Raw genomic sequence first — 16,762 nt, 5'->3', positions numbered from 1 at the left:
TTGTGTGTGTGGTTTTTTTTTTTTTTTTTTTTTTGCTTCTAAGAGAGAACATGGAGGTTACCTTAATGGAGGCTCTATTTAAAATGTTGACACCAGCACATTCAAATCAGAGTGCTAGTCTTTGCAGTAAAGATGGCCATAGACCAAGGAAGGGAGTGGGCAGTGTGAAAGCATGGCCACAGCAGCTTTAGGGGGACTGGGATGCAGGGTGATGAAGGAAGGAGGAGTGTCAGTTTCCGGTCTCCTACTTTTGTGCCCTCCCTGGGCTCCTTGGTAACTCAGGATTCTGGCTTCGGGTGGGATGCATCTGCTGAGACGTCTTTCTTAGCAGGGAGGTTGGGCTGCTTGCCTGCTAGTTCTGCATATTCTGGCTTCCCTTTTATGGGATGCTGAGTTGGATGTTGCTCAGCTGATGGGTTCCTTAACGGCAAGATAACAAATGGCACCCAGGAGTCCCACTGGTCCCCACTGGTTTGGGACCAATCCTCAGATCCTCAGTCAGCAGATACTTATAGAGTAACAACAGTGTGTACCACACTGGGGAAATTGATGTGAGAAAATAAAGAAATTAGGGGGAAAGATGGCCAGCACACCGGTCCTCGAGAACTTCACATTGCATACTGAGAACCCTATGTGTATGGACTAGAAAGGATAAAGTACTTCATCATGAAAAAAATGGGAATCATTACTAACCTATTACTTTGAACTTTAATTCTACAAGAGATGTTAAATAACCAGAAAAGAGGTGCCTGTTTAATAATGTTTAACCACGCAGATCATCAGTTGTCTTCTAACCCAAAACTTCAGAAAAGGAGCCATTTAATCTTTGCTAATACAGAATCAATAGACTCTAATCATCCTGCCATGTGGGAATTACTTGAAACTTAAGTTTTAGGAAAAGAAGAAAAAGTGAGGTGATGGGGACGGATTCATTCTGTTTCTAACTTTTGACTTATTCCCGATACATTTTGGGACTGTTAGAAAAAAAACTTTTCTCTCTATGTTTTTCCTTGAGAAATTGTAGAAGTAAATTTCAGCGTGCCATTCTGGAAAGTACAGGCAAACAGAAAAAGAATGCCATAGTTAGGATTACCAATTTTTTTTTTTTTTAGGAGTTGATTTTGCAAACTCAGAGCTGCTTCTGTACTTTCAGCCCTGAACCTTTGTCCTTCCACCTGTTATTTACACAAAAAGTGGAGTTAATCAGAGTTCTTTGGAGTCTTCACTGGGGAGACCTTTATTCAGTGATTTAGCGATAAGCGGTCTTGTTCAACTATTGTTAGTAACTTCTAGTGAATTCAATATTTTGGCCCATTATCTATGTGGTCCCTGGCCCTGCAGCTAAGCAGGTTTGACTTGACATTCATTTTCTTGAGGCCCTTATTCTAAAATATTTCTTTCCCTTCTTTGTAGGTCTGTAAAAGATGAAGAGAGGCCTTTTGCCCTGGGAATGCAGTTTGTTTTATTGAGAACACTCGGTATGTTCCTAAATTTCCCACAGTGCCTTTTAGTTCCTCTTTGCAGATGCCAAATTTTCACTGTCCTTTAAAAATGTCAAGTCAGATCATTTGTTACCATTCGTACTAGCTAGGAGTTCACACGTTAGTGGGCAGGCGCAACTTCCTCATTTTCTGATTTGAACCCAAAGCAGACCAACTCTGTCGCTGATAAAACAAAACAAAACTGACTTCTGATCGGTTTCTCTTTCACTCTGAGTATGCACTTGGACTAAATTCCCCAGAGTTTTGTACAGTAAGAAATCTTGAACCAAGAAACTGTTGTGGGCTTACAGTCCAGGTGTTCCTGTCCCTTTTGTGACTTTGTAACATGAAAATGATGGGAATTAGTGCTTACTTTGTGTGTATGTGTGTCGAAAAATTTCAGTTCCTTACTTCTTTCTAGTAATTGTACTGGACTGGGTAAAGAGTATGCTGATCAGATTTTCTGAGGAAAAGAAATAAAAAATTCTAAATGAAAAAAAAGATGTCCAAATTGATATATAGGGACTAAGCTTTACTTAGTGGCTCAGTGGTAAAGAATCTACCTGCCAATGCAGGAAACACAGGTTCAAGCCCTGGGTCGGGAAGATCCCCTGGAGGAGGAAATGGCAACCCACTCCAGTATTCTTGCCTGGAAAATTCCATGGACAGAGAAGCCTGGCAGGCTGCAGTCCATGGGGTTGCAAAGAGTCAAACATGACAGCGACTAAATAGCAGCAAGATTTCTTGTTAACAGAGAAGCTTGTTAGTGCTGTGTCAATGTGGTAAGTCACAGAGTTTATTTGGACTCGAAGAACATCCTTCTGACTTCTACAAACATTGCATCACCCGTGATGTCTTGGGACAGTGACTGGGGAGCAGTGCGTGAAGTGCTCCGTCACCTTGACTGACTTCAGTATGTTTTTATGTGACTTCCTCATTGTCAAGCATATTGTTTGCTTTCTTAAGGGGCAGTCTGTCGTTTTCTTCAGCTGTTATTTTCCTCAGTAATCAGTATCATCATCCACAGGACAAAAAAAAATCTTTTTTTAAATTCAATTTGCTTATTTAAATTTTGAAGGGTGAAACATTTTAAACATTTAAAAATCATCTGACCCTTGGCAACAGGAATCCTCTCTGGTATTTCTTTTTTGTCTAATGTTGTGGTTGATGCCCCAGACCAAGAGTGAGGACTTGTCAGTGGGCATCATAGGCTTCTAGTGCCTTGAATTGAGTGGCTTATTTTTTTTTTAAGAATTTCAGATTTTAATCTAACTTTTTTGGGGGGAAGGTGCCATGCCACGTGGCTTTCAAGATCTTAGTTCCTGGGCCAGGAACTGAACCCAGGGCCATGACAGTGAAAGCGCAGAGTCCTAACCACTGGATGTGCAGGAAACTCCCCTCCCTAATTGCACTTTTATCGATGGAAATTTTTATGTCTAAAAATGTATTATTGCTCTTGTTTTAACTTAATAAAATCTTTTGTAAAATTCTTTTTTTTTTTAATTTTTATTTTGTATTGGAATATAGTTGATTAACAAAGTTGTGTTAGTTTCAGGTGTATAGCAAAGTAATTCAGTTATGAATATACATGCATCTATTCTTTTCAAAATTCTTTACCAAGTTAGGTTGTTATCTAATATTGAGCAGACATAAAAATGTGTTTTTGCTTTTTAGACATGTTATATCATAATATGTCTAATAAGTAATACTTTAAAATAAACATCATAAAATGTCTAAAAGCCAAAGCACATTCTGACTGAGCCATGAAGTGAAAGATTTAAAGTAGTAGTGAACATGTCTATAATAAGAATATTATGACAAGATGTGACGTGTATTTACAAAAAAACAAGTAACACAGAAAAACCACTCCTCTCAACTGACTTTAGAGTAAACAGGTATCCTGTTAATTTACAGATCTGTTTCCTCTTATAAGATGTGCTAACACTTTTTCTCTTTCTTTCCCCTACCGCTCTAGCATACATTCCGACCCCAATTTACTTTGGAGCAGTTATTGACACCACCTGCATGCTCTGGCAACAGGAGTGTGGAGTGCAAGGCTCTTGCTGGGAGTACAATGTCACGTCATTTCGTTTCGTCTATTTTGGTTTAGCAGCCGGCCTCAAATTTGTCGGCTTTATATTTATTTTTCTGGCCTGGTACTCCATTAAATACAAGGAGGAAGAACTGCAGAGGCAGAGGTGGAGAGAGTTCCCTCTGAGCACTGTGAGCGAGACGGTGGGCCACCCCGACAGTGCCAATAAGGCTGCCCGGACTAGATCTTGTCCCGCTTTCAGCACCCAGGGAGAATTCCATGAAGAGACTGCTCTGCAAAAAGGGATCCAGTACACAACACAGACCTATCCGGGGCCATTCCCAGAAGCAATAAGTTCCTCCCCAGACCTGGGGCTGGAAGAAAGCCCTGCGCCTATGTAGCCTCCCTCCTGAAGCTTGAAAATGAAAGACTTTGGTTTTGTTGGTTGAGTTGAATATGGCGACTTGAGAAACACCCGTGCCTTCTTTTCTTTCTTTTTTTAACCTCTAAAGACACAATCCTCAAACCAACAAAACTCACTATACACAGCCACTGTTGATTGAGGGCTGGATACCTCAACAAGAATGAGCCTTTCCTCCTTCTCTCCAAGGAGGAGTTTAGATAGATTTGTTACCATTTCTGAGATGTTAATTTGACGCTCATGCTCTGATATGGTAGAAGGCTGGGTGCGTGGTTAACAAAATCTTGGGAAGTGTAATGGCAGTGCATATCATTAGCATACACTCCGAACAAGGGTGAGCTTGACCGTGACTTTGCATTTACAAATCAAGGTTTTTAGATATGAACAACTACTGTGAGTTCTGCTACAAAGCACAAATGAATTTGCCTCAACTATGCAATTTGATTGGAAAATATAAGTGCAGCATGTTACTTTTGCTTTCAGAGACTAAAGCAAATAGGTTTTTTGAAAAGAGGAAGCTAAACTTTCCCTAAAGTACTGTTCATAGCTTTTTAAGCCATAGCAGAATTAAAAATCAGGTAGAACTTTTTAAATGCTTCACCAGAACCATAAGCATAGCATGAGAAAGGGAACAGCTACTTTGTTTTGTAAGACACATTCTCTTTTAGTCTGTCTGTCCCACTATAAAGAAAGCTGCTGAGTCATGAACCTGAGAGCTTGAATATAAACTACAGGAGTCTTTCGTAAGGGACTTTAACACTCATGTGCTAAACAATATGGCTAGAAACTGTCATTTGAGATGCATAATAAGAAACTGATGGCTTTCTCATCCAAAGATAATTGCTGCAGAAATTCTTTAGCTTTTAAGGGCCCATGTAAGGGTTGTTGAGAATTGTAACCTTGACACTCAAAAGAGTTGGAAAAAAAAAATCCCACAGAAGTAAGATTGAGTCTCACCTGGTCATTTTAGTTATATACTTGGAAGCACTAGCAGGTCTGTGGTTTTCTTTTTTATGTGCAGAGAATTGCTATGGTTGTTGTGAAAATGGAGTCATTTAATCAGGAAAGCTGTACCTGTGACATGAAATCCATGTTGACAAAGGAGGGAGATCTGTGAGCCAGATCTTGATGATCCTAAGTAAAGGTTGAAAATTACTTAAAATAAACTGGCCTGTCATACTGAATCCTACCTTATCAGAGTTAGAACCATTTTATACCTCCCTTTAGTTTCTTTCTATTGTAACTTTCCTGAAGCGATTTTGCGAGAGGATTTTTCTGTTCTTAAATGCACTTGGGGTTCAACAACCACCATCCTTTTTGGTACCTCTCAGCACATCACTTTGATTTAGATCCACACGGAATGTTTTCTATGTGGTTCTGAAGGTAGGTGCCTCCTGATAGCACTATAAACTGATGCAAGTTAACCTGTGGAATTTGGCTGCTCAGAAAAAGAATTATGACAGCTCCTAAGGAGGGACTGTAATGTACAAATATCAATATGATGGAGAACTGTTTCTGCCAATGAGCCTAGACTTATGTGAGGCTGATTTGGGAAATGGTTTTCTTGTCTCATTTACACTCATGAGTAGAAGGAATGTGACTGACCCATGAATCCTGGGTTTTTGCCCTCCATCCATGGGTGCATGGGTGTTGTGTGAATATTTCTGGCTCAAGATTGTTTTCTTCTGTAACTTAGGAATGCTGTTGGTCAAATGGTTCTCTTGGTTGCAGGCAGTTTATGGAAAGGTTCTCTACAGGGTGGTGTTGGCAGTTAGACTAAATAATGTCTAGTAAATAATGTCTATAGGGTGGAGTTGGCAGTCCTGGGTGACAAGGACTTCCTTAGAGCAGACTTGTTTGGCTAAGTCATTTGAAGCACCATTGCCTGTAATTACACTGTGTCTGTCAAACTTTGGTCAACTTGGTATATTTTGAAGATCTTCGGAGAATACTGCTTTATGTCTTTGAGTCTACTCTGGGGCCTTTGTGATCCCCCTCACCCTTTGTGGGAGATCTTTAATCCTTTAGAAGAGAAAGTTTCTTACTGGGTTGGAGCAAAACATAGGTAGATTGGGAAGAGATGTGGTTATCTTCTAAATTTTCCTCTGATTGTTAAGAAACTACATTGAGAGAATTTGGTAAGGTTAGCACTTCTTTTTTTTTTTTTTTGTAGATAAGATTGTGTGTTTCAACACTCTTAGAATTTCTCTCTTCCTGTCATCACATTTTGAAAAGGAGTGCTGCCCTTAGAAATCTATGATCAGAAATGATGGTATCAGAAATCAGGTATACGTAGAGATCCCTCCCTGTCTTTACCTTGAAGATTCATTCAGTTCAGCCATCACCGAGTGTCATTTCCTTATCAGAAGCCATTTTACCCAATTATCATCTGCCAATCTATGAAATCCTTTGGGCTGATTAGGTCAGAATTCAAAGAAATTGGCCTGAACTGTACACCACGATGTTAATGTTGTACTTTCTCAAATATCTGGTACTTATAAGTAGCAGGTATATCATTACCATGTTGTTGGTAAAAGTAAAATAAGCAGTAAAAATCATGGGAGACTGATGTTTTGGAATATGTACCAATTAAGAGTTGTCCCCAAAGCACTTTGGGTTCAGGTGGCATCATTGGAATATTAAGTAGTTAACTAAAGTGACTGTTTGCTAAATGACACCATTTGATTGTATATACAAGGTCCTCATATGCTTGATAATAAATTAGTCATGTTACTTTAGAGTCACCACTCCTAATATAAGTTTAATTGACAGTCTCCGTGAGCTTAGGCTTCTAATTACTTGTTTTTTTTTCTTGGAAAGGTCACCTTGTTCTTTAAAAAATTCTGTAGTTTAAAGTATTATTTGGCCTTAATATGCAAATATAATATCCTTGAGTCTAGCCTATTAATTTAGAAACCCCAGGCGGTAGAGTGGGCAGTTGTTACACATTATTTTGGTTGTCTTCTTTAGCTTGACATCTTTATCCTTCGTAGGTGGATTTAATTCTTGAAGACAGTTAAAAACTAGAGTGGGGAAAAGAGAGGAGCAGCAGAGAGGATGCGAATGAGCAGTTGTTGAGTCTTGGCTATTGGCAGAGCATTTTGTCAAGCACACAATATGTAGCATGGATTTTAATCCTCTTAATAACTTTGCAGGACAGCTATTTTTTTATTGTTCTTCTAAAACACAGGCCATGAACACTGAGGCTCATAGAGGTCAAGTGATTTGTTTAGGATTATACATAGTGGCCAAGTCAGGGTTTGGATGCTCATTTCTTGTGCACTTCTTACACTACGTAATACTTAAAGTAATTTTGGTTAACATAGGTAAGATGTGACTATAAGATAGTGAGGTGAAGCATTTCGTATTTTGATGTGTTACTATTTCTGAAGAGTAGAGAAATTATTATTTCCTTGTGTAAAATAGAAAAAAAAAATCTGTAGGAAACATCAAAATGGAATGTTTTGATTTTCAAGGTAAATTTACGTTTATTTAGCTAAGTCTCATATTCACAACTGTTTGCCCTAACTTACCTCAAGTATTTATTTGTAGTTCCTATTTAATGTAGAACAAATCCAATGTTAGTGTTAACATTGCATCTCAGTAGTTTCTGAAATGAACCATTATGAGGAAGGGTGGTTCGGAGTTTTGAATCTGAGTTTTGGGGATTTCAAGTGTATGTTCTTATTTTACCCCCCCTCTTTCAGAATGTTAACATTTCTATTAGTTTTTTAAAATGACTAGCTTTTAAGTTTCTTGATACAACTTTAACATGAATATACACAAAGTGTTACTTGTTAAGTGAACAGATACAAAATGTTATATGTTATGAACCAAACCACAGCCCAGTTGTTACTGATTGTTACCCTTAGTAGCTACAGGAACAAATGGGCGCATGCACCCAGAAATGTCAGCCATCAAAGCAGGGGCTTACCTGGAGGAGGTAATGGTAGTCCTGCCTTTTCACCAACCACCAAGACACTTCTCCCTGATCCTGCATTTCTGTCTGGCATTCTTTGATGGACTTGGAGCCAGAAAGTTTCTTCTTAGAGTCTGTTTTGTATCAAATTCAGGTGCACCAAAGAGAAGATTCATAGTTTGCTTGGACCTGAAGCATTTGGAGATTCTCTAGTTGTGTTGGAGCAGGAACCTAGGGTGGTAGCCATGTACAGTATGATTTTGTGTGTACTTAAAAGCATCCTAAATGACACAGAAATGTGATAATAGCTACTGATATATAGGTGCGTGTGTGTGTGTGCTAAGTCACTTCAGTTGTGTCCGACTCTTTGTGACCCCCTGGACTGTAGCCCGCCAGGCTCCTCTGTCCATGGGATTTTCCAGGCAAGAATACTGGAGTGGGTTGCCATGCCCTTCTCCAGGGGATCTTCCCGACCCAGGGATCGAACTCACATCTCTTAGGTCTCCTCCATTGGCAGGGTTTTTTTTTTGTTTGTTTGTTTTTACCACTAGCGCCACCTGGTAAGCCCCATATAGGTACATACTGAGTATTCTAAGTAGCAGGTAGATATCAAAATACTGCATAATCCCAGGATTGTTGAGGATGCAGGCTTGCTATTCCTGTTAACAGACGGGTAGAGATCCTTTACACACATATAACTGCATTTCCTCTTTCATAGTTCGGAAGGGAGTGCCATGGCTGGCAAGGCGACATTTCTGGCCTTGTGCACTTTATCTTTTCTGTCTTCCCTCCTTTCCTTACCTTCTAGGATGCTGCTGACTGTATCTGTCCCAGACTTCTTGCCACACTGGACTCAGATCTGTGTATGTTTGAAGAGGTTATTTTAAGCACTTCATTTTTACTCATCCCTAGGAAGGGTCATGCGTGCTAAGTCACTTCAGTCGTGACTGATTCTGTGCAGCCTTACGGACTGTAGCCTGTCAGGCTCCTCTGTTCATGGGATTCTCCAGGCAAGAATACTGGAGTGGGTTGCCATGCCCTCCTCCAGGGGTTGTTCCTAGCCCAGGGATCGAACCCACGTCTCTTATGTCTCCTGTATTGGCAGGCAAGTTCTTTACCACTAGCGCCAGCTGGGAAGCCAGCTATGATATAAACCTTCCCTGGGTATTTGCTTTTGCAACATTAAAAAGTAAATGCCTCGGTGCTAGAAATATTTGATGATGCATGCTCGCTACAAAAATGCACCACTGATTTGACAGCATTCCACTGATAAGGGGCTGCATGTGCTTTGCTTTTAGAAATCTGGAGAGCTTCTCAGAAAATAAGCATTCATTACTCTCATTACCACAGTTAATTCATGAACTTTACGTGGCAAAAATGAAGAGTGTAAGGAGGATTACTTTTTTTTATGGAAAACTCAATGCTTTTGATATTTATTTTAGCAAGAATAATCAGATGCTAGAAATAATTTCAGAGGGGGAAAATATTTCAGATAATCTTTTCTTATTTCTTCTCCCCCAAAACCTTACACACATGTAAGATGTTTTTATAATATTGAGATTTTGAAGGTGTTGTCTTTTTCTGGTATTCTACTATTACATATAGAAATTGAAGGAGAAGGTATTATTGAAAACTGAAGTAATTGCAGGGACATATTAAACCAAAGGGGTGAACAAAAGAAGTTTAAGGTTTGTATGTTGAAATGAAAAATAAGGATAATGGTAAGACTTTATAGTGGGCATTTTTCTTAAAATACATACCTCTACCCCAAACATTAATTTGGAAGCATGAGATAGGCAGGTCAGCCACCAATTCTATAGTTAAAGGAAATGTGATACTGTGTCCAATAAACTGGTGTTAGGGCCCTAGTGGTGTGTGTGTGTTCAGTGTGTGTGTTTTTGTGTATAGGGGTGTGCTTGTGATGAAAGGCTGTTTTGAGTTGTTGCATAAAGGAATTTGATTTTGTGATTTTTAAAATGAATATTTATTTGGAGACCTCTTAAGGTAATGTAAAAGATGTATAATTTCCTGTGTTTAATGAAATCTATTGTCAATGTACTAAGAAACATTGGTTTACAACATCTTGAATACTTGATCATTGCAAATTCAGAAAAAAAGTTTTAAAAAAAAGAATAAAATGTGTGTTGGATTGAAATTTGTTTGTCTCTTAAGATTTTGGGGGTTTGAAGAGATGAAGTAATGATGTCAATGTTTTCTCCCACTGTAAAGACACAGGGGCCTTCCCTGATCGTCTAGTGGCTGGGACTCCATGCTCCCAATGCAGGGGACCCTAGTTCGATCCCTGGTTGGGGAACTAGATCCTGTGTGCCACAATTAAGACCTGGTGCAGCCAGGAAAAAAAAAAAAAAGACACAGGCATTAGATGAGATGAAATGGGCTTCTGCTTCCTCTGGAAAATGGCATAAATGAACCCCTTACCTAACTGGTAACTTTTCCTTGAAGCCGAATGTCCAATGTGTGAACTATTAGGACTATAGTTTTTAGGAACCTGTGGTAGGGTATTTTCTACTAAGTCACTAAAGAGAATAATTTTAATCTTTTATCTGTTTAGATTCAAACAAAATTTGGGGTTAACAGAACTGTGTGCCTTGAATATGGTTGGTGTTGGTCAGGATAGACTGCTGCTGCTGCTAAGTCGCTTCAGTCGTGTCCGACTCTGTTTGACCCCACAGACGGCAGCCCACCAGGCTCCTCCGTCCATGGGATTTTCCAAGCAAGAATACTGGAGTGGGGTGCCATTGCCTTCTCCGCAGGATAGGCTGTGTTATGCTTAAATAACGTACCAATCCCCAAATCTCAGTGGCTTCATAGCACAAAATTAATTTCTCATTTATAAGACACATCTATGTGGGTCTGTTCTAGAGTCCTATAGGGACCAGCCTGACAGAGGCTCCCTTGTCTTGAAGTTGCACAATTTGGAACTTTCAGAGATGGTTTTTGTCGTAGAGGCAAAGAAAGACGCATAGAGAAAGGCAAAGGGGCTTTTCTCTGTCTCAGACTGGAAGTGACACATTGTGTTAGTCTGAAATAGTGCTGTGTCCCTGCCTAACTGCTGGGATCCTGAAAGTGTTGGGGAGCAGATAGCAGGCATTTGATAGATGTTATTCTTTGCCATGAAGTTGACCATGATAGGTTTAAGGGTCATGAGTCTATTGTTATTTAGTTGCTCAATTGTGTCTAACTGTTTTGTGACCCCAAGAACTGTAGCCTGCCAGGCTCCTCTGTCTGTGGTGTTTTCTAGGCATGAATGCTGGAGTGGGTGGCCATTTACTTCTCCAGGGGATTTTCGAACCCAGCAGTCAAACCTAATGTCTCCTGCATTGCATGTGAATTCTTTACCACTGAGCCACCCAGGAAGCAACTCATGAGTCTAAGAAACTAATAAACCAAAGGAAAGTCTCAAGCATAAAAAAAGAATGATTTCCAAAGGAGTAAATATCAAAACTTGATCACCAAGGCAGTTAAAAGCTCGATTTCCCTAGTCTCTACTGAATAACAAGCTAATCATTGCTTAGGGGGACCAAGAGCTGGCCTGAGCCTAGAGGAAGAATTTGTGGTCAGACTCCAACCCCCATGGGTAAAAAGCACTAGATTTTGAGGCCTTATCTGAAGACCAACAGCATTTTCTAAGTGTACTGGCATCTCAAACTTTTGGGTGAGAGGCAGAAGGAGCTAAATGAGCCTTGGAAATAACAGCGTGACTCATGGACTGAGATGCAAAGTGGCTATATTTAGAACCTAGCTCCGGAGCACTCAGTAGGTGGAAAGCAGGACAATTGATTTCTATTTACCACTCCCTTGCACACCTAAACTAAAAGGTCACAGCGGCCCAAGATACATGGATAGTTGGAGAGAGTCTGTGCTTCTGTACTGATTTCTGGGCAAAACTTTCTTTTCCTCCATGGCTTCATGCATTTAACAAAGGAGCCATTTATGCAAAAACCAAATAGTAACCCATACCCAAGTGTACCGTCTTCTCTTCAGTTATGTGTGTAATTTTTTTTTTATTTTTTTAATTTTTTTTATTAGTTGGAGGCTAATTACTTCACAACATTTCAGTGGGTTTTGTCATACATTGATATGAATCAGCCACAGAGTTACACGTATTCCCCATCCCGATCCCCCCCTCCCACCTCCCTCTCCACCCGATTCCTCTGGGTCTTCCCAGTGCACCAGGCCCGAGCACTTGTCTCATGCATCCCACCTGGGCTGGTGATCTGTTTCACCATAGATAGTATACATGCTGTTCTTTCGAAACATCCCACCCTCACCTTCTCCCACAGAGTTCAAAAGTCTTTAAGCAAAAGGATTTCCCTTGAATCTCTTCAATAGCCCACACCTTCAAGGGAGAAGCAGAGCCATTCTAGATATTGCACCATTTAAAATAAACACAGGAGGAAAACAGTTTCTTTTTAAGGAATGAAGACAGCAGAGATGTTCTGAATGGGACCACTCATCTTCCATGCTTCAGCCCCAGACTTGGTAAAACCACAGCATTTTCAGAGCAGTTAAAAAGCATCCGGTTCCTTTTGGTCTTTTAAAAATTGCCCACTGGGCAGAGATGGCCTCCATAGCTTTGGTTTATGGGAGCCAAAAAACATTTTAAACTGCACAGAGTCATGGGGAAGCAAGGAGATCGATATTCAGGGCTCACTCTTGAATTTAAACATCAAAGTTTGATGCAATCCCTGCTCATATTACCAATATAAATCGGTAGAAAGCTAAACTGTTCTTTGGCCTGCTGGAATGGCTAAGATCCTAGGCACTGAAGAAAGAGCAAGCCTGCCACGAATCAAGTTGTTCTAGATGTTTTCTTAGAGAAATGGTAGAGCTGTTACTTTGGAAATCAATATAAAGGGCAGCTTTGCCAAGGGTCCAGGCCCTGGGACCCAGCAGTCTTTAGTTGCAATAGAGTGACACCTAATGGTTATTATGGAAAACACAAACTATAATCTCAACCCTTTGGATTCCCTGGTTGGACTTGGGTGGCTCTGTTGTTCCGGTGTTGTGTCCAACTTTTTATGACCCCATGGACTGCAGCACGCCAGCCTTCCCTGTCCTTCACTATCTCCCAGAGTTTGCTCAAACTCATGTCCATTGAGTCAGTGATGCTATCTAACCATCTTCATCTTCTGCTGTGCCCTTCTCCTCCTGCCCTCAATCCTTCCCAGCATCAGGGTCTTTTCCAATGAGTCAACTCTTCACGTCAGTTGGTCAAAGTATTTGAGCTTTAGCTTCAGCTTCAGCATCAGTCCTTCCAATCACTATTCAGGGTTGATTTCCTTTAGCATTGACTGGCTTGATTTTCTTGCAGCCCAAGAGACTCTCAAGAGTCTTCTCCAGCACAGAATCTGCCTGCAGTAGGAGACCTGGGTTCAACCCCTGAGTCAGGAAGTTCCCCTTGAGGAGGAAATGGCAACCCATTCCAGTATTCTTGCCTGGGAAATCCCATGGATACACTGAGGATTGTAAGGACACAAATGCTCTGCCTTACTGGAGAACAGAGGAACCAGAAATCAAACTGCCAACATCTGCTGGATCATCAAAACACCAAGAGAGTTTCAGAAAAACATCTGCTTTATTGACTATGCCAAAGCCTTTGACTGTGTGGATCACAACAAACTGTGGAAAATTTTTCAAGAGATGGGAATACCAGACCAGCTGATCTGCCTCCTGAGAAATCTATATGCAGGTCAAGATGCAATAGTTAGAACTGGACATGGAACAACAGATGGGTTATAAATCAGGAAAGGAGTACGTCAAGGCTGTATGTTATCACCCTGCTTATTTAACTTTATGCAGAGTACATCATGAGAAACACTGGGCTGGATGAAGCACAAGCTGGAATCAAGATTGCTAGGAGAAATATCAATAACCTCAGATATGCAGATGACACCACTGTTATGGAAGAAAGCAAAGAAGAACTGAAGAGCCTCTTGACGAAAATGAAAGAGGAGAGTGAAAAAATTGGCTTAAAACTCAAAATTCAGAAAACTAAGATCATGGCATCTGGTCCCATCACTTCATGGCAAATAGATGGGGAAACAGTGGAAACAGTGACAGACTTTATTTTTTTGGGCTCCAAAATCACTGAAGATGGTGACTGTAGCCACGAAATTAAGACAATTGTTCCTTGGAAGAAAAGCTATGACCAACCTAGACAGCATATTAAAAAGAAGAGACATTACTTTGCCAATAAAAGTCTGTCTAGTCAAAGCTATGGTTTTTCCAGTAGTTATGTATAGATGTGAGAGTTGGACTATGAAGAAAGCTGAGCGCCAAAGAATTGATGCTTTTGAACTGTGGTGTTGGAGAAGACTCTTGAGAGTCCCTTGGACTGCAAGGAGATCAATCAAGTCAATCCTAAAGGAAATCAATCCTGACTATTCATTGGAAGGACTGATGCTGAAGCTGAAACTCCAATACTTGGACCACCTGATGTGAAGAACTAACTCATTGAAAAATACCCTGATGCTGGGAAAGATTGAAGGCAGGAGTAGGAGTGGATGACAGAGGAGAGATGGTTGGATGGCACCACCAATGCTATGGACATGAGTTTGAGTAAGCTCTGGGAATTGGTGATGGATGGGGAAGCCTGGCATGCTGCTGTCCATGGGGTCGCAAAGAGGCAGACATGACTGAGGGACTAAACTGACTGGAGAACAGTTTGAGCAAATTCTGGGAGATAGTGAAGGACAGAGAGGCCTGGCATGTCGCAGTCCACGGGGTCACGAAAGAGTTGGACACAACTTAGCACCTGAACAACAGGAACAAGAACAGAGCTACCTGAGTCCAACCCAGGAACCAGAAGGGCCGAGATGTTGGAGAACTGTCCCAGGGAATTAGCACTGTCTTTCTTGGGCATGTTTTGGAAAAGCAGCCTGTCTGCTAAGTGTCTGCCATCCTTGACTCAAACCTATTTTATAGTCAAAGAAGCTGTGTTAGAGTGTTTGTGTGACTTTTCCAAGCTCATGCAGAAAGTAAAAATTAGAGTTTGTGGTGAAGTTGGTCTTCTCTAATTTCATGTCCATCATTCTTTCCACTACTGACCAGATGGGGTCCCCACTGTGGCCTCTCTTTTCACTGATGTGGTGTGTGTGCCCCCATGTGTGTTGAAATGGGGAAAGTGGACAGGGTTGGCCCTCACCTCTCCTAAATCTCTTCCTCTTCTAAATCCGTGGAGGGCACGCAGATGACCATCAGCACACTCATGTGGGCATCAGCTTTGTCACAGATCATAGGAGACCCACCTGCCAGCAAATTTCCAGGGGCCTTTCGAGATCTGAGTAGTTTCCGTCAAGCCCTTTACGCAGAGTAGCTACTTAAACAGAAGTAGAAAGAGTTATTGAACTACAGTGGAATTTCCTCCAGGATAGCAACATTTGGTTTATTCACATCTTACAAGGCAGGAAAGAGGAAGAAGGCACAAGGGTGCGTCTTTGGACAGCACTTATTACCTTGGATTCTTCCCTCTTGAAGTCATGGTGTTAGGGACTGGACAGTGTCCCCTCAAAATTCACATATTGAAGCCCAGATCTCCTGTGTGAAGGTATCTGGAAAGAGGACTTTAAAGAGGTGAAGTTAAATGAGGTCCTAACAGTGGAGCCCTGATCCAGTATGACTAGTGTTTTCATAAGAAAAAGAGCCCCCACCACCGGGAAATAGACACACAGAGAAAAGGACATGAGGATACAGAAGAAAGTGGTCCTCTGCCAGCCGAGGAGAGATGTCTCTGGGGAAACCATACCTTCTGATAGCTTGGTCTTGGACTTCTAGCCTCCGGAAGTGACAAAATAAATTTCTGTTGTGTAAGCCACAGCAGTCTGGTACTCTGTTACAGTAAATAGATAAAGATGGTTTTAGGCTTCCCTGGTGGTTCAGCGGTCAAGAATCCACCTGCCAATGCAGGAGACTTGGGTTCAATCCCTGGAGGAGGGCATGGCATCCCACTCCAGTATTCTTGCCTGAAGAATTCCATGGACAGAGGAGCCTGGTGGGCCACAGTCCATGGGGTCATAAAGAGTTGGACACAACTGAGTGACTGAGCCCTCATGTACAGATGGTTTCCTTCATTATCCAGGGGTTGAACTGGCAGGTCCCACAGTTCTTTGCTTTTTTTTTTCCCCTTTACTATTAACGTTCTGAGCTCTGGACATTTCATAGATTGTTAGCCTCTCTATCTGAAGGGGAGAAAGCTCCTCAGGAGATCTAGAGCAGAAGGAGGTATATGGAACTTGTCAATCAGAAAACTTGAGGTCTTGGAAGGTGGTGAGGAATTCACCAAATTTCATGATCACCAAAGAATTCAAACTTCCTTCTGGGTGGGGGGAGTGGGCTGTCCTCTTGCTTTTGAAAAACTCCATTTCTGATGCCTAAGACTGGCTACATAATTTGCAGGTTCAGTGAAAAATGGGAACATGGGGTCCCTTGTTCAAAGACTATTGAGAATTTCAAGATGGCAACAGTAGAGAATTCAGCCCAGCACTGGCCACTTTGTAGCTGCCCAGGTTGCCTGCCCAGGGAAGCCGCCTTTGACTGCCTCTGCAATACCCCTCTGGACATCAGTGAGGCAAATCCATGTTGAAATCATCAACTGGAGAATGTTCTATAACATACAGTGACTTTGGATCAATTTTCCAAATAAGGATAATGTTCAATCATATTCATTGAGGGACTTCCCTGGTGGCCCAGTGGTTAAGATTCTGTGCTCCCAATGCAGGGGGCACAGGTTCGATCCCTAGTCGGGGAACTAAGATCCCACAGGCCACAACGTGTGGTCAAAAAAAAGTGAAAAAAGAAATTATGTACATTTAGATCAGGACTCCATTTTACTTGCAAGGGATGAGTGTACAACAGAAACTTGGTTAAGTTCATTTCTCTGAAACAGG

At 41.2% G+C, this 16,762-nt stretch overlaps 1 protein-coding gene across 2 annotated transcripts in view; it reads left to right on the top strand.

Moving 5' to 3' along the window:
• The window catches only part of SLCO5A1 (solute carrier organic anion transporter family member 5A1), a 147,684-nt gene extending 141,561 nt beyond the window's left edge, over positions 1–6,123 (top strand). For both annotated transcript variants that reach the window (XM_043880210.1, XM_043880209.1), the window contains 2 exons: positions 1,414–1,478; positions 3,457–6,123. In XM_043880210.1, the coding sequence (XP_043736145.1) occupies positions 1,414–1,478; positions 3,457–3,914 (523 nt within the window). In that variant the 3' untranslated portion in view covers positions 3,915–6,123. The remainder of the gene's footprint in view (positions 1–1,413; positions 1,479–3,456) is intronic.
• The last annotated feature ends 10,639 nt before the right edge of the window (positions 6,124–16,762 follow it).

Source organism: Cervus elaphus, chromosome 21 (assembly GCF_910594005.1).
Source record: "Cervus elaphus chromosome 21, mCerEla1.1, whole genome shotgun sequence".
In the NCBI taxonomy this organism is placed as follows: Eukaryota; Metazoa; Chordata; class Mammalia; order Artiodactyla; family Cervidae; genus Cervus; species Cervus elaphus.
The sequence above is the reverse complement of the archived record's forward strand: the minus strand, read 5'-3'. Positions and strand labels throughout refer to the sequence as shown.